Here is a 20,731-nt window from a genome sequence, read left to right as displayed (position 1 = left end):
CGGATTTATCTTTACACTTCTGAGAACACCTAGAACTCTTTTGATGTGAGAACTTGGATTCTGCAAAATTCTCATTTATTTCTCTTCAAATATTGCTTCTATGTCTGTCCCTTCATTTTTCCTTCTGGAACTTTTATTAGAAAGATCATAGAGTTGCTTAATCTGTCTTCTATGTCCTTTAATTCATTTTTAAAATATATTATATGGTGTGATTTTTGTGCTGCACTTCAGGTAAATTCCTTAGCATTATGTTTCAATTCACTAATTATGTATTTAATCATGTCTAGTAGAGAGTTTATTTGAAAAATTTTTAATCTTATTCACTTTTTATAAGTCAACCAAGCCTGGTCTAGTTGTTTTATATATAAGTTAAACGACAGACATTTGCTGATTAAATAAATATAGAAAATACCTTACATATTGGATCATTTTATTTCTTGTTTATAGATATATCTTTATTAATTCCCAAATATCACATGTTCATAAAACAAAAAGATACCATATAAACAAATTTTTCACTTAACTTATAAAGCAACATGATATTACATTATATTCTGTCAATACAGCTACATTTTAAAATAAAGTTAGAATGTTCTGTGTGTTGTGATTTGGCTTTGGGGTTACCCGAGTCTTATTCTTCTCTTGGGAGAGGCTGTTGGGATCTTCTGGCAGAACTCTTAGGTTATGGAAATTCCAGACAGACCTAAATTTTAGATTGCTCTACTATTTGGTAACTTTAATTATTCTTTATGTGATAATTTTATGGTTACCAAATCCTGATCTTGTACAAAGGCCAGAAAGTTCTCTGGCTTCTGCTGCTGTTTGCTGGTGCTGAGCATTTTGTATCACACAAAGCAGCACATGGAAAGATGGCAGAAGGTTGCTTTGCAAGAAAACTGTCTTCTTTTTAGTGGGAAGATACACTGAAGACATTTGCTCCATGCCATACCAAATGAGTATTTCCTTCCGCTTCTTCCACCTGTAATCTGAAGTGCATTTATTAGTTCAGGATTCACTAAGTACACAAGGAAAGATGCCAGAATCCTTTAAACATGTAAGGATGTTGGGTCACTTGACACAACCAGTTAAACCAGTAACATCCCATAGTGGTTACAGCTGGCGGAGTCTGATGATCAGAAAGGGCGACAAGCTGATCTGTGTAAGAGCTTCCCAACAATGAGCACAACTCTTAACAACGTTCTAGCTTCTCTGCAGAAAAGTGGAACGTTTATCAATTCTTTAATTGCTGCTTTGACTATTGGTGGGCAACAACTGTTCTCCTCTTTCACATTCAGATGTCCCTGTCAGGTTGGGAAAAATTTCTATTATGGTTCTGCTTTTCTAGTCATTCCTGCTGTGATTCTTCTGCTTGCTGGCTATGCTCTAAGAAGCCAGATGTGGATAATTACCAGTGAATACTGCTGCAGCTGTGCACCTCCACGCCGGAGAATCAGCCTCCTGGAACGCAAGCTGGCTTGCCTCAGGTTCTTCAGCATCACGGGGAGAGCACTTGTTGCACCATTAACGTGGCTGGCAGTGACCCTGCTGACAGGCACTTACTATGAGTGTGCAGCAAGTGAATTCGCATCTGTTGACCATTACCCAGTGTTTGAGAATGTCAGTGCCAGCAAACGGGAAGAGATCCTAGCTGGGTTTCCATGTTGCAAATCAGCTCCATCTGACATGATGCTGGTAAGAGATGAAGTAGCACTTCTGCACAGATACCAGTCACAAGTAAGTTCTTGATTTTTTTTTCTGCTATGCTATCCCATATTAACTACAGTCACTGGCAACATTTCACATTCCTGCTGCTTTTCATATTGTTGGATTATGAAACACAAACTAGGTGTTATTCACCAAACTGATTTCTACTGGGCAGCTATCTAAGTATAGTTAAGGATGTTGGGCTTTAGAGTCAGCAGACATGGGTTCGAGTCTTGCTTTGCCATTTATTAACTTGCAAAACCTTGAGTGAGCTATATAACTTATCCATGCTCTACTTTTCTCAGCTGTAAAATGGGGATATAAATAGCATCTACCACATAGGGTTAGAGTGGGTAATAAATGCACTAATATATCTAAAGTGCTCAATGTTATATCCAGAATCTTTATTAAAAACAATGAATTTTAAATATTGTTATTAAATTTTTGCTATATTAACTACATTCTGTCTTCCTGCATATATATATATTCTTAAATATACATACTTATGTATTAAAATATCTAAAATTACAGGAAGCTTAATTATGCTTAAAAATGAACTCCAATGATGGTTCTAAATTTAGTCTGCTTAGGCAGGTTTGTGTGAGGGAATGGAGCAACGTGGGAGGGATATCAAAACTTACTGCACTTACAGTTTAAGTTAAAAAAGTATAAAAGTATATTTTCTGTCAATAGAGAAAGGATCATTGGCTTTCATCAGTTTCTCCAAGGGATTTGAGAAAAAAGCGTATTTCAAACCACTGCAATACAATAAAAATGCATTCATATTTAAACTATTTATTGCTAAGGCATACACATATTTTGATTCTTCACTTTTCAGTTATTAAACTTCGAAGTGCTAATGTGATTTAGGTTTTAAAAATTACTGTGAAAATACAGAATATTGAAATGTTGCATATGGCCCAGTTTAAGCAAAATTAGAAATCCTATTAAGATAGGCTTTGCTTCAATCTTTTTATTTCGGCCTTAAAGCTCAGGCAGAGCAGCAATGTGAAGATGTGTGAAAAGTCAAATAATCAGTGGGGCTATTTTATTTTTTCTTATTAAAGTATAGTTAATGTATAATATTATATTGGTTTCAAGTATAAACTATAGCAATCCAACAGTTATCTACACTATTAAATCCTCATCTCAACTAGCATAGTTACTGTCTGTCAATATAGAAAGATGTTACAGAATCAATGACTATATATTCTCTAGGCTGTACTTACATCCCTGTGACTGATTTATATGTCTGAGATTTTTTGCCTCTACCTCAATGGGACAGTTTTGACTTAAAAAAAATGTTCTTGCTTAAGAAAAATTAAGATATAATACCCATGGGTAAGATTTTTCTTTAAGTCAAAATAAACTGTGTTATTTAATGCATACACAGACTTCTGTGAAAAGAGAGTTTCTCAGTTCTGAGCACCATTGATCAGCCAGAAAAATTTTTGGTTTAGCAACAGCAAAACTAATATTTATCAAGATGTTTGACATATACTATATAACATATACTGTATAAATTCATATCTTAACTATAAATCTCATAATCTTAAGAGATTGGTATAATCAACTACATTTTACAGATGAGGAAACCAAAGCTCAAAGAGTTTATGTGACTTTCATAATTTCATATAGCTAATAAATGGCTGGTGGAGGTATTAAATGATCATGCTGTTTTCATTTTGCCAAGCTGTCTTCTGAAACTATCTCAAATTTCAATCTCATTTGAGGAATATACACTGTTTTTCATTTGGATTACTCTGGGTTGACCAGGAGATCTTACTAAGTTCAAATTCCTTCTCTGCCCATACCTCATTCTAAAATATCTTCCTGACATGTGTTTCACCCCATTTCGATTTACCTTCTACACTAATGCCAAAATTATCTTTCTAATGGATATTGGATGATGAACCCCACTCTTTATATAAAGTCCTTTAGTGAATTTCTACTAGCCTAGGCACAAATCCAAATTTTTGGCCTGACATAAAAAGTGCTTTAAATCTGGCCCCTGACACTTTAACACATGACTCCTATGACCCTGTGAATCCAAACTTCTTGAGGTTCTCCCAACTCTTTACTCTCTTATTTTTCTGTCTTCTTCTCTTATTAGAACTCTCCTTGCTTCTGCTGAACTCCTCTTTAATAATTTAAGTCTGAGCATTATCTGCTCTGCAGAGTACTCCCCAGAGGAGATAATGCTCTGGGGAGTACTCCCTGCTATTCCCCTTCCTTAAGTGAGTTCATGTCTACTGGGCTTCCTCTGGCCCCGTGTTTACTCATATCAAAAACTATCACTTTTACTGTATTTCTTGGTTTGATATTTTGTTTCCCTCTTGAGGTTAAAGTCTGTGGAAAGAATGAATGTACCTTAAGTTATTCACATGTGAGTCCCCATAAGCAAGCACCACATACAGCACATGGTGGGAGGTAACCTGGGATTCCATAAGTGACAGCTGATGAATTAATGGACATCAGAGACAGACTTTCCTCCACCATGCTGGCTTCTAGTAAGTTAAATTTCAATGAGTGTCACTGTGTAGGTTTTAGCCTCCATACAGTGCAGCTATCCTGCTGTGTATATATTGGTAATTCTAGGCCTGGTGGTGAATCACAGGTTGTAAAAGACACCTTCACTTCCCAGACTGTGGCTGCCTTCTGTGGCTTCCCTATATGTGTGCAACCTGTCTCTGTCACTTTATGTAACAATTGTTAAATACTGAAAAAAGAATAATTAAAAGGGATAATTAAAAGAATTAAATTAAAATAATTAAAAGAATAAGACAAAGGATTCTAAGAGTAGAAAGAAACTATTTAAATCAGGCTTGAAGAGTGGGCACTATATAGTTGCAGATACTATCTAGTTCATTTTCCTTTCAAAGTACATTTCAAAAATGAATCATAAAACTGGTCAGTAAATGGCTATTTGAAAGAAGAGGGAAACGAAAAGGAAAATAATAGGGTACTATACATTTAGGGACATGAGAGTCTGCTCACTGACTTTCTTCTTTAGTCATGAAAAATAAAAGGAAAGAGCAACTCAGGAAGAAATATTCATGAATACTGTTGGCACATCATCAAAAACACCTTATGATGTGACCATTATTATCTATCATATCATCATCTTCATCATCATAATTATGAAGTGGTTATTAAGCACCAACAAATGCTTGAGACTCTACCTGATGGTTGAAAAGTAAATTTGAGCTAAAAGCAAAGAATGTTTATATACCTTATGCAAGGGTAATTGGTGGGTTATAGTGTCTGCCACTTCAAGGACGGTACTTAGAATCCTTTCCAAGTTAACTGGCCAATATCCTTTGGAATCTAAAAGCCATGTTGAAGTGGTTGGCCCATACCATCCATCACACCTGCATCCATCTATGTGGATGTCCATATTAAATGATCAGCACTTTGTTAATATGGCAAAGACTAGAAAAACAAATTGCTTACCCACAGTTTAGTTCTCTATAGAAATCTCTTTTATTATAGCTGTTCATAGAATATTTGATGTATTGATATTCTGTTTTTCTTTTAAAAAATGATGTGAAGATGCTGGGCTGGATTTTGATCACCTTGGCAACCACCGCTGCCCTTGTCTCCTCCTGTTTGGCCAGGTGCTGCTCTCCCCTCACCTCTCTGCAGCATTGCTACTGGACCAACCACCTCCACAATGAGAGAGAGCTCTTTGAACAAGCTGCAGAACAGCATTCACGGCTCCTCATCATGCAGCGCATAAAAAAACTATTTGGTTTCATTCCTGGAAATGAAGATATCAAACACATCCGTATCCCTTCATGCCAGGATTGGAGAGATATTTCAGCACCCAGTCTTCTCTGCATGGGTGATAACTTGCAAGGTCACTATAGCTTCCTTGGGGACAGGGTGGATGAGGATAATGAGGAAAGCAAATCAGGAGGTATTGAATTAAAACCCTGATTATAGCACTTTCACAATTCAGGTAGCTAAGCAGATACTTTATTTTTATGATGATGGAGTATCAATGTAATCTCTTCATCTTTTTCTCTCTCTTCTGATATTTGTTTACCTAAGTTCATCTGAAATGCTGTTTTCAAAATCAGTTTATCTGATAATTGTGCCAATCTCTCTTTTTGAAGTTTTACTGATGGTTTGATAATGGCAATATTAGCCTAATTAAAGTAATACATAATTTTCAGTCATATCAAGATCTAAATCTTGGTTTGGTTACTTAGTAACTGTGTGAAAATTAATATTTTTGAGTGCCATTTTGTTATCTGTACTTGGTATTTACCTCATAGAGATGTTGTGAGGACAAAGTGTGATAATATAAGCAAAGTGCTCAGCAGAGCACCTTTCATAAAATACGTGCTAATAAGCGTTACTTTTTCCCTTCCTTAGTGTCTTCTATCACTATTTTTCCTGTTTCTAATTTCTGGTTTTCTTTATTTCTACCTCTATATTATCCCAGAATTTTTGCTGCTTCCTCCTCTTTCTTCAAGTTTAAATATCTGACCTTTTGGGGAACCAGGATAAAGAACCTTTTCTAAACTGGTCACATGTAAGGGAGAAACACATCTGTGAAAGTCTTAAGTCATCCTGCCATAACCAGGGGAATATGATGCATTATTGTATTATCATTAGTATCATAAATGTTATTTTAGCACTTCCATACTAGGAGCATTTTTATAGCTATGACATATAAAGTTTATTCTAGAGAGCTTTCCCTGTGTGGTCCACTACAGAGACACCCCCTGTGACTTTTTATTATCAAAATGCAACTTTGCACTCAAATTTCATTTGGGAAAGCAAGGCTTCATGGAAGAAATAGTCTATTTTATGTGAAATACGGGTTCCTTAGCATAATAGAAACAAATAGAAAATGAATTTTAAGGAAACAAATTATTTTTAAAACCAGTAAGAGATGCATAGTGTAATACTTTGTTAGGACAGGAGGTTTGCCCCTTACTATTACTTAATGGACAAGTCAATTAGTTTCATCTATAAAATAAGGATAATGGTACCTTACCTGCTAGAAGGCAAGGAACTGAACCAAATGTATTCTTGAGATTCCCTTCTAAATCTAATAAGATTTTTATGTTAATGTTTATATGCATACATGTCAATATGTATACAATGTGTATACAATGGTTGTAGGCCCAGGTTGTTTCTATTGGAAGGAAAATACCACTGAGTTTAATTCTAAGCTTTCTCTAAAGACATTTTCTGGCATTCCTTTTTTTATTTTTTTTGAGAGGGCATCTCTCATATTTATTGATCAAATGGTTGTTAACAACAATAAAATTCTGTATAGGGGACTCAATGCACAATCATTAATCAACCCCAAGCCTAACTCTCAACAGTCTCCAATCTTCTGAAGCATAACGAACAAGTTCTTACATGGTGAACAAGTTCTTACATAGTGAATAAGTTCTTACATGGTGAACAGTGCAAGGGCAGTCATATCACAGAAACTTTCGGTTTTGATCACGCATCATGAACTATAAACAATCAGGTCAAATATGATTATTCGTTTGATTTTTATACTTGATTTATATGTGAATCCCATATTTCTCCCTTATTTATTTTTTTTAAATAAAATGCTGAAGTGGTTGGTAGATGCAAGATAAAGATAGAAAGCATAATTTAGTGCTGTAAGAGGGCAAGTGTAGATGATCAGGTCTGTGCCTATAGACTAAGTATTAATCCAAGCTAGACAAGGGCAACAAAACATCCACGGATGCAGAAGATTTACCTCAAAACGGGGGGAGGGGGGTGAGGTTCTAAGCCTCACCTCTGTTGATCCCCAATTTTTCACCTGATGGCCCCCCTGTGACTGTGCCTGTCTTAGGTTGTTCCTCCCTTGAGGAATTTTACCCGTCTCTGGCTAACCAGCCATCTTCCGGGGCCATACAGGTGGCATTCCATTTTTAAAAGAATATTAATCTACTGATCTTTTTCAAGCAGCCAAGGAAAACTATTCTACCTAACTCTATTTGCAGTACTGATATGACATTACAGGAGGGATCTTTAAAAAAGTAGAAGCTGCAGTAGGCAACTAGGGTCCTGGTTTAGCTCTGATATAAATGAGCTGTGTAAATATCAAAGGCCAACCTCTTTGTTCTCTATAGTCTCCTTCAGCCCTAAAATTCTATCATCCTATTTATCTAAGAACTTTTGAAATTCCACTGTATTGGGACATACTAGTTAAATCAGTACTTTATCCTATGCTCAATTATTTTATTCATTTTCAGGGAATATACTACAGTAAATACTTTTCAGTAAGATTTTTCAATTAACAGCAAAATCAAAGAGTATATGAAGTTAAAGCATTATGTCATCAGAAAGATAATAGTTGTTTATACACTCTAACACCAGGAAACATTCTTTCTACTAGATTCTGGAAGACCTTTCTACATCAAACAGTTTGAAACTAGGACATACACAGTTTATATCTGAGCCAGTTAATCATGACCTTCTACTATAGCTTTCTAGCAAAAGATTATAGTTATTCTTTGATTCCTCCACATGGCTTCAAAGGGCTTTATAGCATCTATGTGAACATTTAAAAGTTAGTACACTTTCTTGGCCTCATTGTGTATTTTCCCTTTCAGGTTAAATAAGCTTCTAGTCTTTTTTTTGGTCTAGAGTATTCTTTTGTTCCACAGCCAGTAAGACAAAACTTTTCCATTAAGAACACTGTACTTCCTCCCCCTTATGCTTAATGGATTTATGTAATTTTAATACATATAATTAAAATCAATTATGTGCTAATACTACCTTACATTTAGCTCCCAAATGCTTTTGGCTACTACATCAAATACTGTAGCTTGGCATATATACAGACTTGCTCACTTCTTAGCTTCATATTTGTGAGTTCTCCCATCCCCCACCTCAAGCTAAATTGCCTTCTCTCCAAGAGACAAATACAATCGCAATGTTCAGATGTTTTTCCTAGCTTTGTTTATGTTTTCCAAAGGCAAATTGAAGAAGCATACTTATACTCATCGTCTTTGTTTCCTTTCTTTTTTCTCAATCTCCAGTTCTATTAAAAAAAATTCTAATGCACGATTGTCGTAAGAAACACAATGTGATTTTTTTTGCACTCTGTTTGTAGCTCAGAGGTTAAAATCATATTAACTTTAAAACTGAAATATCACAGCCAACCAAAGGCCTTCCAAATGCAAACCAGGTAGCTATCTACTACCTCAAAATATAAGGTGTAGAGATACAATTTGGCTTTTAAATACATCTACCAAAATTTAGCCCTGGTCACTAAAGAACAGATATTGATTGGCAGGCTGCCCTCTGAGTAGGCAGCTACACAGACTAGCTCCCTGACTGTGGGGCACAAATCTATAAATGTGACTCCTGGGTCAAAGAGCAATGGCTGGTATTTCCAGGGAGGCAAATTACATTATTCCAGATCTGCGTTATTATTCTGTATTAACTACCAGCTGTGAATAAATTTTTCTAATCTCAGTACGCCATACTTAAGAAATTAATTTAAGTATTCTTTCCTCTGCTGCCTCCCTGTGGCCCAGACATGAGTCTGCACCCATCTTCAATGAGCAGTAGTGAAAATAATATGCAGTGCTTGGTATGTGCCAATCACTCAAAACAAATTGTCCCATTTACTCCTTATAACAAACTGGTAAAAAGAGTCACATATTATAAAATGACTTACTGAAGTTATGTTAAATAACAGAGAATGTGAAGGAATTTTGCATAAAGTCTTATGCAACGAAAGCTTTCTCATTGATGTAATAATTTTATTGGATAACTGGTGAATCATGAGCCATAATTGGAATCCAATAAAATAAGCTCCTCCATTTTACTGATGAAGTAACTGAGATACAGAGAAGTCAAGAAATTTGCCAAAGGTTACATACCTGTAAGTGTTAGAGCCAGAATCCAGACTGGGGGTCTGACTTCTTACCCTGCATTCCATAGCATTGTGCTGGAATACAGCAACTTGAGGCACTTTTTCAATTTTCTAGGGCTCTCTAAGTGTTAGGAAAATACTTTTCTGCCTGTCAATAAAGAACTAAACCACCCTGAGCTCCAACAATAAGGTGCCAAATCACATCTGAGTTCCTGTCTTTCCACTTCCACTGTACCTGCATAAATTAGGGCTCTCCTTCAAGGCACTGTGCTTAGAAAAGTGACTTGTCCACTCTCACTGGGGCATAACTTTGGCCCTGAGCTACCCAACAGCCAATGGCACTGATTCTATTACCACAGACTAACTGCAGACTGCCCAGGAGTCTCTGGCATTCTCTTGCTTATGCAGAGAATGGACGGGACACCATGAGGACCTGTCAATTTGTTTTCAGTAGGCTATAGTTAGTTATGAAGGGTCAAAATGAGGGTCAGGAAAACACAGTCTCTCATCATTCATATAGTTTTGCATGAGTCAGTCTTTCTGGGACTTTAGTTTTCCCTTGTAAGAGATGAACTCCTAGATAAAAGAGGGTGATAAACATGAGAATGAGTGATTAAATCACTTTGAGTCAAGGACCTTGTTGAAGAGTCATTCTAGGGAAAGCTATTTTGAAGAAATACTCAGAAAAATGGCACAGAAAGACATGCTTACATACCTCAGAGTTTACATACTGTGATAGACTAAATAATGGCCCCTCAAAGATGTTCATATCCTAATCCCTGGAATTTATGAATGTTACTTAATACTTTATATGGCAAAAGAGACATTGCAGGTGTGGTCAAGGTAAAGATCATGAAATATTATCCAGAATTACCCTAATTGGCCTGATATAGTCACAAGGGGCCATATAAGAGGGTAGCAGGAAGAATAAGTCAGAGAGAAGGCAAAGTGGCAACGGAAGAGGAGTATCAAGGAGTGTCACAGTGATGCCTGAGAAACTGGACATTGCTGGCTTTGAAGTGGAAGGGGGAGTCATGAGCCAAAGAAGAATGAAAGCAGTCTCTAAAAGCTGCAAAAGGCAAGGAATTGGACTCTCCTCTAGAGCTTCAGAAGTAACACAGCCCTGATGACTTTAAGTCCACTGAGACCTGTGTCTGACCTGTGTCAGAACAGTAAGAAATATACTGTTATTAATAGTTACAGAACTGTAAGATAATGAATTTGCATTTTTTAAGCCACCAAGTGTATAGTAGTTTGTTACAGTGGCAACAGGAAATTAATATACATACCAACACACACAATTGAGGAGACTGTGAACCCACAACCTGTCATGAATGACATCCCCTGGATTCAAACCTCTTCAAGGTAATTTCTAGCACAAGCATCCCATGATTCTACATGCACTGATGCTCTGCCTTGGGCAAAACTGTTATTCCTGGAAAGTAAGTAAATGTATCTATAACATACTATGTTTTATAAAATACAATATGTTCTAATGTTTTAAGGTGTTCTAAAGTACAGAAATAACAGCTGAATATACATTTTGTATGTATTTATACGCACTTGTATGTATATACACTTCACTTCATATGTATTTGTATTTCAGCCAAAACTACAATAAGCATATTTTTCTTCTCTTATTGCCAGTTAGTAACATCAATAGGTCTATGTACTAAAGACTATTGCATAATGTGGCCATATTCCAGTTATGAAATGTAGGAAAAAACTAATCTGAAACTGTGGTGATTTATTAATTATATAAATTTTATAAATCAAGAATAACTGGCATCTTATTTAGTTTCTGCCTCCCATTCCTTCACTCAGATAGTGTCAGTTTGAGAAAGCTGTCTACAAAATAAGCGTCTTTAATTCTCCAATAATGATTTAATAGATCCTTTAGGTTCTGTGAAAAAGGTCTGTATTTTGTAGGTAAGATAAAGTCAGTGAAAAACCATCCAAGTTACTACTAGCTGAGCTAGAATAATAAAATTTAGTATGCAGTACATACTACCTGCCATCAGGGTATGAGGCACTTTGAGCTCATTTTCCTAAATTTTCTGGGACCCACCCTTGTGGGGTGCCGCAAGCTGGCTGACCACACGGACTTGTTTCTTTCCTTCTGCCTGCTCTCCAACCCTTTTCCCCAAGCCTGGTGAGTGGGTGGGTATTCAGACTAGAGGTGCCAACTCCCATGTACAGCACCAAGCCGCGGAGTGGCTGCTAGCCCTTTACTTGCTCCACGGGCATTGTGTGAGCACCCCCCAGGCTGTGCGCCTCTGATCACGGAGTCTGCTGTGGTTGCTCATCAAGTCGTCCCAGGCTTACAATGGGCTCTTCAGATCTCTGCCCCCTCTGGTCATAATATTGAGTTTGTAATGTCCCGAGTTTGTCAATTGTGTACTTTGCAAGCGAATGGGATCGCTGGACTTGATCTGCCCCTCATCTGTGGTCCCAGCTGATGGCGCTGTGTGGAAGGTAGCATGCAGCCAACACTGAAAGGGATCCCAGTGATAATGGCCTAAGGAAATCAAGAAAAGTCACAGAAGATGTGTATAGTAAGTTAAGGTGAAGAGAAAACAAATGATCACTCACATTTTCCTTCGTACTTTGGGTAAGACTTGCATCTGTGGATATCATCAAGAGAGCACTGTCTTTGAGAAAATCCTTGGATCAACATGATGATGGAACATAATGAGTAAAGATGGGACCAACCATAAACGGTATTGTTAGGAATGTTAGGTAGAAAGACTGACATGAGTAGCCGGGGGGAAGGGAAGATAAGGCTCAAGGAAAAACTGCCCGGACTGCCCAGAGAGGGGGATCCCAGTGAGGACAACAAAGGCTTTGCAGGGAGAGAACTTCTTGCTTATTGGGACCAGGACAAATTGGTCCCAACCTGATCCCAACATGGGCATAACTGAACAAAACTAAAAACTGCCTGAAACACACCTCATCATAATCTCATTAAAATAAAATTGGGGTTTTGCTTTCTTCCCTTTGGGCTTTTCTGTGTACATTCTGGGAAAAGTTCTGTTCACCAAGAGGAATGGGTGTATAACTAGAGCTGTCAATCAAAAGACCTCACCCTGTTAATCAAAGAAATGCCTCCCAGCTAGGTCAGGATAAACAGACCCTCCCCTAAAAGTCTGGTGCCTTGGTCTACTTTGACTCTGGTCCACTCCTCCTTTGGAGTGTATTCAAATAAAACTTTTACTCTGCTCCATTATGTCTCTACCTTTCAATTCTTTGTGTGGGTGGGGACAGGAACTGAGGAGAACAAACTCAACCTGTAACAATTTTAAGAAACTTAATGTTGCATTTCCCTAACCCTATCTTCTTCCATACCTCTTTACTCCTTCATTTTCCCTCCTTTCATTTCCCCACCCAACCCCTTTCAAATCCAAAGCAAAGGGCTGTGTGTGTGGTGGTGGGGGGCAGGGAAGGGCCCAGGTTAAGGGGTAGGGGGAGGAGAGAAAGTGAAGAGGGAGGAGGAAGAAGGGAAGAAAACAAAAAGTCAAAGAGAAGATAGAAAGTATCAAAATGGTTCTTGCTAGGGTCGGTGAACAGGAACATGTACAAATGCAATTTCTTGTCTGTCCATTTCATAATTTATCCACACATGCAGGACAGTGTTGGAAGTGTAGCTTACTTAAAACTAGTGACAACCCTTCTTTATTGTTGCCCAGAACTAAGGCCCCATCTGTTGTATGGTTCATGACATCTAGACCCACAGATACCAATAGACCCACAGATAGCTCTTTTTGGTCATGACACCTTGGGTCAGAGATATTAACTGCTAATTTTGAAGTTTGTTTCCATACAACTGGCTCCAATTATGCATGACCTTGAGGAATCATAGATTCTTACATCTGGAAAGTATCTTTTTGCTCAATTCCCTCATTTTATAGATTGGAAACTAAGACCAAGAGAGGGAGGGCTTGGCTTGTCAAAATACATATGGTAAATCAATTGTAAAGAAGGGCTATAAGCTACCCTTAGAATGAACTAATTCTAAACTAATGACCTCTCTGCTTCCACCTTACCTTCTACAGTCTACTATGACTCAGCACAGCAGTGATCCTGCTGCAGTGCAAATTAGGTCATGTCACTCCTTCGCATGTACCTCAGATTAAAGGCCCAGTGCTTTTAAAGTAATATGTTACCATTCCGTTGGATTCATTCTCATTCATACATAGAATATATATATTTTCTGAGTGCCCACAGTTGAGCACTGCCCTATATGCTAAAATCCAGTAAAGATACCTGCCCTTATGGAATGTAAATGTTAGTGGAAGTGGGGAGGAGAGAATAAACATAGTATTTATTGCACTGGAATTACCAGTGCAGTTTTCATGTGCCATGGGAAATATAAAATAGGGTAAAGGTGATACAGAATACTGAGGAAAGAGTGGTTCTAATTTTAAGTAGGGTGGTGGGGGTAGCCTCATTCAGAAAGTTCTCTTACCAGTTGAGATGCTGTTTTTCCCAAGATCATGTCTTGGAAGTGATGAAAAATGAAGTCAACAGACAAGAATACAGAACCAGCAGCGCTTTCAATGAAGAATGAAAAGAGAAGGATCCTGCTAATCAGGAGGGGCTTCTAGAGAGGAGATTATAGGCACTGGAAAGGAGAAAGTCCACCTGGTTGCCTAGGACCTGTTGCTAGGGCTAGATTTGGAAGTCCACAGGGTTACCTAGGACTTGTTCTGGGACTGGGCTGGAATCAGAACCCCCGCACCTTGTTTCTTAAGCTGGCCATTTCAGGAAGTGGTTTCTTATGCATCGCCTAGGCTGGCTGACCACAATGCCCGGTGTCATCCTGCTTAGCCGATCTCTACCAAGACAACATGCCCTGTTCTAACTACCCTACCAGTTACCTCCTGCCTCAGTTACATTGGAGGAAAGAGTTGGAGGTGAGGGAGTAAGCCTTGTAGGTATGGAAGAGCATTCCAGGCAGAGGGAAGAGCAAGTGCAAAGTCATTAGGAAGAGAACCTGCTTTGCATGTTTGAGGAACAGTAAGGAGGCTAGTGTGGCTGAACAGAGGATGGGTAGCAGAGCAATAGGAGAGATCAAAGAGGTAACAAGAGGTCCAGATAAGGGTTAGGGAGACAGATGTACCTTTAATCTGAGATGAGAGAGGGCAGTTACAAGCAAAGGAGTGACATGACCTAATTTACACTGCAGCAGTATCACTCTGCTGTGCTGCGTCTTAGCAGACTGCAGAAGGTAAGATGGAAGCAAGGAGGTCATTAGTTTAGAAGTGATACTGAGATTCACTACCCCTCAAGGGAACTCTTCAGAGTATACAGAATGAGAATTTCATATGGCTGTTTGTATTTATGACTGGTGATGAGTCATCTGACTGAATGAAACCTTAGCCACAATGAACTGTTTGAAAGTTAAGATTAACCTCCAAATAGGGAATTCTAAATTCTGTCCGTCAGAGTAGTGAAACTGCCTAGAAAACTCCTAGGGGCAGAAGTGTGCCAAAATTTTTTAAACCAAAATTTAAAGCAAAATTTTTTTTAAAGACTGATAATATTAGGAAATAGCAACTGTGAGTTCCAATTATTTGTGGAAGAAACTTAGATGAATACTAATGAGTAAGAGGAATCTCTGTGGGACATTTTTCTTTAGTAATAAAGATGAATAGATATCAGCAACAGAAAATGAAATCCTTCAGAGGATGTTATATATATTTAAAAATTACAAATAACACTGATATCCTTCCTACTTTAGAATTTGCAACGTGTTTTCATATACATTATTTCATGTTACCTGAAAAATCCTAGCAGCTTATTTGGCTTATAAGCAGCTAAGGCTGGGCTTCTCCCATCTGGCTCCAGATCCCATTATGGTTGTTCTCACTACACTATTTGCCTACCAGCAAAGCTTGAATACATTGTCCTGTAACAACTTTAATTATAAATTAAAAATGAAACACTAAAAGGAATGCAGTTTGCTTCATAAAAACTCTTCACTTTCAGGAAGTTAAAGGCCTTCCTATATTCTGTAAAGTGTCTCTGTCATTGTTGAACTGAAATTAGAGAACCAAAAAACTTAGTGATGCTCATGCAGGTTTAAAAAAGAAAAACAGGATCTAGGTGTCCATAGAGAATGCCAGGTCAGCTGCCATCAGGGTGTGTTCTCTTGAATACATTAGCACTGGAACTCCCTTAGGAAGTTATCTTCAGTTTTTAAAAACAACAAAAACCCACTTGAGGATTCTGAAATATGAAGGCTTAACAGCAAAAATGTAGCAGGTTTCAAAGGTTATTTTACCAAAAATTCTAATAAAATAGTAAGGCAAGTAAAGGCACACTCCATTTACTAAATTAAAACCTGCAGCCAGTTATCAACCTTTTTCTCATACCTTAAATTGTTCTGCTGCATCTCATCTGTTCTGATAGGCTGTGTTTTTATCATCAGTTAGGACAACAGTTTTAAAATTTCACTTTTTTTCTTTGGTCAGTGAATTATTTAAAAGTGTTACTAACTTTCTTGCCGAATTCATACTATCTTTTCACCTGTCATTTTGGCCAAAAGAACTTCTATACAGTTGTTCTAGAAAAAAATCATTTTTAACTCTTTTCTTGCAGCCCACATCAAACTCTGATAACTCTACCTTCAGTGTGTATCCAGAATCTGACCAGTCTTACCACTTCCATCTTACCAGTCCAAGTCACCATTGTCTTCTGCTTGGACTATTGCCAAAGCCTCCTAATTGGTCTTCCAGACTTTGTTGCCCTTAAGTGTATTTACACTTGGTATCAGGGGCGGTCTTTCTGTAAATTAAAGGAGTCATATCGTCATTCTTTCATTTAAACCCTTCAATGATCGTACAAGATCTGTAAATTCCCCCACCTCCCAGCTTAACTGCATCTCTCACATGGCTTCCAAATGATAGCGGGCTTGCCTCTTAGGACAGTAGCACTAGCTGTTCCCTCTGTCCAGCTTTCTCTGGCAACAAACCATTGACTTCTCTGAACTGACGATATTCAAAAAAATAAGCATTTTATGTTTGCAAAGCTACCTCATATATTTTATTTGATTCTCACCATCATCAGGAGCGTTTTCCAGTTTTTCCCTGGAAGTTTAAAAGAATGCCTCAAACCTTAATACTTAAGTATTAAATAATCAGTACCAAAATATACTGGAATGCTTTGTTTTAATGTGTTCCTCTGCTATAAGAAAGCAATACTTCGCATAACAGGTCAAGATGCCTTCTGGTCCATGGAACATTATTATGTGAACAAGAGAAAACTTCAGCCTTCATAATTAGGGCGCTCCTTATTTCAAAACAGTTTCTTACTTCCCCCACTACAAAAGTGAACCCAGTTTTAATATACAGGAACAAAGGAAAATATAAAAAAAGTGTTTAACTCGGATACGTTGCAGTATTTTATTACACTTTCCACATCTTTTTGACTTAACAGCTGTTTCTTTATTGTAAACGTAACTGTAAATAGTTCTTCAACATACTTCTCATATTAGTACAATGTTTTAGCCATTTTCTTAGGTTTTGCCAGGGGCTTTGAAAATTTTCTTTGTGACACCTGTGACGAACTTGGAGATAATTGAGGCATATATTTTAAGTGTTACTTCCTCAGTTTTATTCTCCCAAATCAAAGGTTCCTATGGATACTTATTTACGCTGTTTATCAAGAATGCTACTGAAATCTACACACCCTTCACCACTTCACAGAAATAATCACAGACATTTAGCTCTATGTCCAGCCGTGTTTACTTTACAAAGTGAAAAGCGAAGCCTCGAGATGTGACTCAAGAACCCAAATCTCCGGAGTTCCCTTCGGTTTCTCCCTGCGACCGACTCCGCCCGGCTAACGAGCGGGTCGAGCCGACCCTTCCGAACCCGCCCGACGCGCTAGCGAAGCTTCCGCTCCTCTGCGCAGGCACTCGACGCTGGTCTCGGCCGCTCGCCCAGCAGCCGCGGGACACCAAGGAACCGGGGATCCAGAAGCGCAGAACCACCCGAACCTCACTATCAGTCGACAACGAGCTGCACATTCGCCCGCCCCTGGCCAACTACCCGATCGCAAACCGGAAGCCGGAAGCGACGGAGTTTACGGGCGCCCCCAAGTCCCGCCGCGGCAACACCGTCCAGCCCCGGCGCCAGCCTCGATACATCGAGCGAGGAGGCCGCGAGGAGTGGCTTCGCTGGCGCAGGCCCTGAAAAACCCAAGGAACAGGACCGAGGTGTCTGTAGCGAATGCCAGACCGGCTGCCGTCATCGTCCCAGCAGATCCCGAGTGGGCTTGGGACAGGCGGCAACTCAGTGCCCAGCCGGCCAGGCTCAATGAGTCGAACGCCGAGCTAGCGAGCAGGCTGTGGCCGGCGGCGGGCTGTTGCTTAGGAGGCCCGGCCAGACCCTGGGCCCCAGGCTCCCTGCTGCGGACTCTGCGCCTGGTCCCGGCGCGGCGGTGGCCCGACGCGGAGCGCCGCCTGCGTGTCTGGTCGTCCATGGGCAGCAGCGAGGGCCACGATGACAGATTACGGCGAGGAGCAGCGCAACGAGCTGGAGGCTCTGGAGTCCATCTACCCCGACTCCTTCACAGGTGAACCCCGCGGGCGCCGGCCGCAGCCGCCCGGGGTGCAGTGGGACGGGCCGGGCCGGAGCCGCCGCCGCCCATAGCCTCCCGGCCCAGGAGGAGACGGCACAGCGAGGCCGCGTGGCCGCCGGCCCGTTGCTCTCTCCTCAAGTTCCCCCAGCGTGTTCAGGCCCTTAGGAGTAACCGCGATTGTTTACCTTTCCCCGTCCGTTCCCCGAAATCTAGGAGTCTGGACAAGGCTGGCGAGGTCCCTGGAGAGTGTCAGGCCTGGGATTGGATAGGGGCACATTGGTTTCTATGTAATTTACGGCAACCCGAGGTTTAGTGAAATAGCGCGAAAACAGATAAAAATGCCAAGTGGGAATAGCTCTTTCCAGAGCTGCAAAGGTGTCAGTTTTCACATTTTTCAACTTTATTCAGGTAGAAGCTGTTTTTCGTAGGACGGTGTTTTGAAGTTTATGGGAGTCAGAGTGTTCTTCTCAGAGTTACCCAGAACTTTAAGAGTAACATTGTCCCTCAAGTTTGTGGTTTTTCTTTTCTTTCTTGCTTTATGATCTGGCATTGATGTAGCGCAAATCCCAGTTCTACTGTAGAATCGCAGGTTGTTAGACTGGCAGGGGTATTAGACATCTTCCACCGGGACTCCTCTTGCTGCAGGCAAGGTAATGAAAGTTCAGGAAGTTAAGTGACTTGCTTTGGGTCGGCCAGCGGGTTGGCGACAGGACTGGTACTAAGCATTAGGTCTGGAACGCCTTTCCTGCGCCTTCACATTCCTTGGCCCAGACATGTGGGACTTGGGATCTCGCTCCAGCTGGGATGACGGGGAACCGAGATTACATGGCAGGTCGGGCTACAGTAAAATAGTAATGAGAAGTTCATTAGGTCTATTTAAAAGGGAGAGAATACTTATGTATTAAGACGCGCTTCAGATGATTCTGAAAATGCAGCAAGATAACCATATCAATAATATGGCTTCTTTCACATTACACTCAGTTTTTGAGAAGTGATCAAATGAAGCCAGTATACTCAAGTAGAGCACAGGTTGTGGGACATTCCCCATTCCTTCATTTGTTGTGCATGATCGATTGTTAGAACACAGTGTAATAGTACATTATTTTAACTCATATACTCCAACCTCTCTCCCTCTCATTGTTAATAGTTTTCTTAGTTCCCCCTTTTGACCACTGCTTGCAATGGTAGCAAATTTTGTTCTGCTTTGCCAACAGGCAGATGTCTCTCAGCTATCCTTGTATAGCTCCAGTCCTGTTCATGTTCTCTCTCACCAGCAGTGCACCTGTACTGTGAGGATGTTAAGGGGATGAGTGAAGAGGGGTTTGAGAGTGTCATTACCTGGGTGAGTGCGTATGGAGTCTGGCTCCCTTCTCTATCCTTGCTTATATGTCATTGTGTAAATAAAATAGAATATAGGGTCAGTTGTTGGATATTCTCAATTGTGACATTTGGTCATTTCTAGTACACTGGAAATGTAACAGGCATGAACACTGTGTGTAGGCAATGTTAAGAAAGCATAAGATGTGCTATTTTCATTTCTTTGGATATAAGATATCCCTCATTAAATACGGTGCATATAAGCATTTATAAGTGATATATATTTAACCCTAAAGCAGTCTTGTGGTTCTTACAAATCTGAGACAGTTCCGTGTGTGAAATTCTTGTCAGATGCAAAAAGTACTTGAAGATTCTGAGCCACGGTAATAAAAGACGATTTATGAATCTTTGATGCATTCAAGTATTCCACAGTATCAGCTGAGCCCATCTAATTCCTATCAGCATTCCTTCAAGCTTTACAATAAATATTTAAAATGAGATGTCTTGATTTGTAGTTCCTTAGTAATTTTGCCTTACTCATGATCATATTCTTTATAATCTCTCAGAAATATTCAGAGGTCTTTGGAATGTTTCCATGTTTCATTTTTTGAAATCTTGAGGATTTGCAGGTTTATTGTTTTACAGTCTTCTCTTGTGTTGATGATTTCATACTTTAATATTTTTGTACCAGGTTTAAGAAAGACAGCTTGCTTGTGGCAGTTTGCCAAGGAACAGTAATTTGTAGTTTTCTAACTTCATTTTAAATTACATTTAATATTAGATTTGGTAAGTGATCAGTTCCATGAATGAAGGAAGTGTATATACATATGTGTGTGTGTGTGTGTGTGTGTGTGTGTGTGTGTGTGTGGAGAGAGAGAGAGAGAGAGAGAGAGAGAGAGAGAGAGAGAGAGAGAGAGAGAGAGAGAGATTGCTGAGTGCTTGACAGAGAAGCTTTTGTTAAGCACATCATGACTCCCTTGGGGATGTTGAAGAGGCACAATCCATCCAGCACATAGACCTAGCCTAACCTCAGAACTGATTGCTTGACTATTTGCAAAGAGTTGGTCCAATGTTGCATTTGTTGTAAATTATAACAAATCATAATATAGTTTCTTCTCTTTGCCTGTTCTGTAGCTTGATTACACATTGATCCAATCCTCCCAACAACTAGTCTTCCAAAATATTAATGGACTCTCCTGACACCACATTCTCCTTCATTTGACAAGGTTTTGCTAAGGTAGTAGAATTTGGTTATTTCCATTT

The 20,731-nt window shown here is 39.4% G+C and overlaps 2 protein-coding genes across 6 annotated transcripts in view; both read left to right on the top strand.

Annotated features, from left to right (window-relative positions):
* The first annotated feature begins 696 nt into the window (after nt 1-696).
* The window catches only part of CALHM4 (calcium homeostasis modulator family member 4), a 25,510-nt gene continuing 5,475 nt past the window's right edge, over nt 697-20,731 (top strand). The window contains exons 1-2 of one of the 2 annotated variants that reach the window (XR_008992780.1): nt 697-1,734; nt 5,257-7,094. Coding sequence is in view for 1 of the 2 variants with exons in the window: in XM_036893572.2 (XP_036749467.1) it covers nt 1,177-1,734; nt 5,257-5,643 (945 nt within the window). In the remaining variant the exon portion in view is untranslated. Of the gene's footprint in view, nt 1,735-5,256; nt 12,785-20,731 lie in introns of those variants that run through there. The other variant, XM_036893572.2, reaches the window with a different exon arrangement.
* Nucleotides 17,907-20,731, top strand: part of RWDD1 (RWD domain containing 1) — a 25,307-nt gene continuing 22,482 nt past the window's right edge. Inside the window, exons 1-2 of one of the 4 annotated variants that reach the window (XM_036893553.2) lie at nt 17,907-18,145; nt 19,366-19,493. Coding sequence is in view for 1 of the 4 variants with exons in the window: in XM_036893550.2 (XP_036749445.1) it covers nt 18,073-18,145 (73 nt within the window). In the remaining 3 variants the exon portion in view is untranslated. The remainder of the gene's footprint in view (nt 18,146-19,365; nt 19,494-20,731) is intronic. The other 3 variants (XM_036893556.2, XM_036893555.2, XM_036893550.2) reach the window with 3 other exon arrangements.

Source organism: Manis pentadactyla, chromosome 12 (assembly GCF_030020395.1).
Source record: "Manis pentadactyla isolate mManPen7 chromosome 12, mManPen7.hap1, whole genome shotgun sequence".
In the NCBI taxonomy this organism is placed as follows: Eukaryota; Metazoa; Chordata; class Mammalia; order Pholidota; family Manidae; genus Manis; species Manis pentadactyla.
The sequence above is the reverse complement of the archived record's forward strand: the minus strand, read 5'-3'. Positions and strand labels throughout refer to the sequence as shown.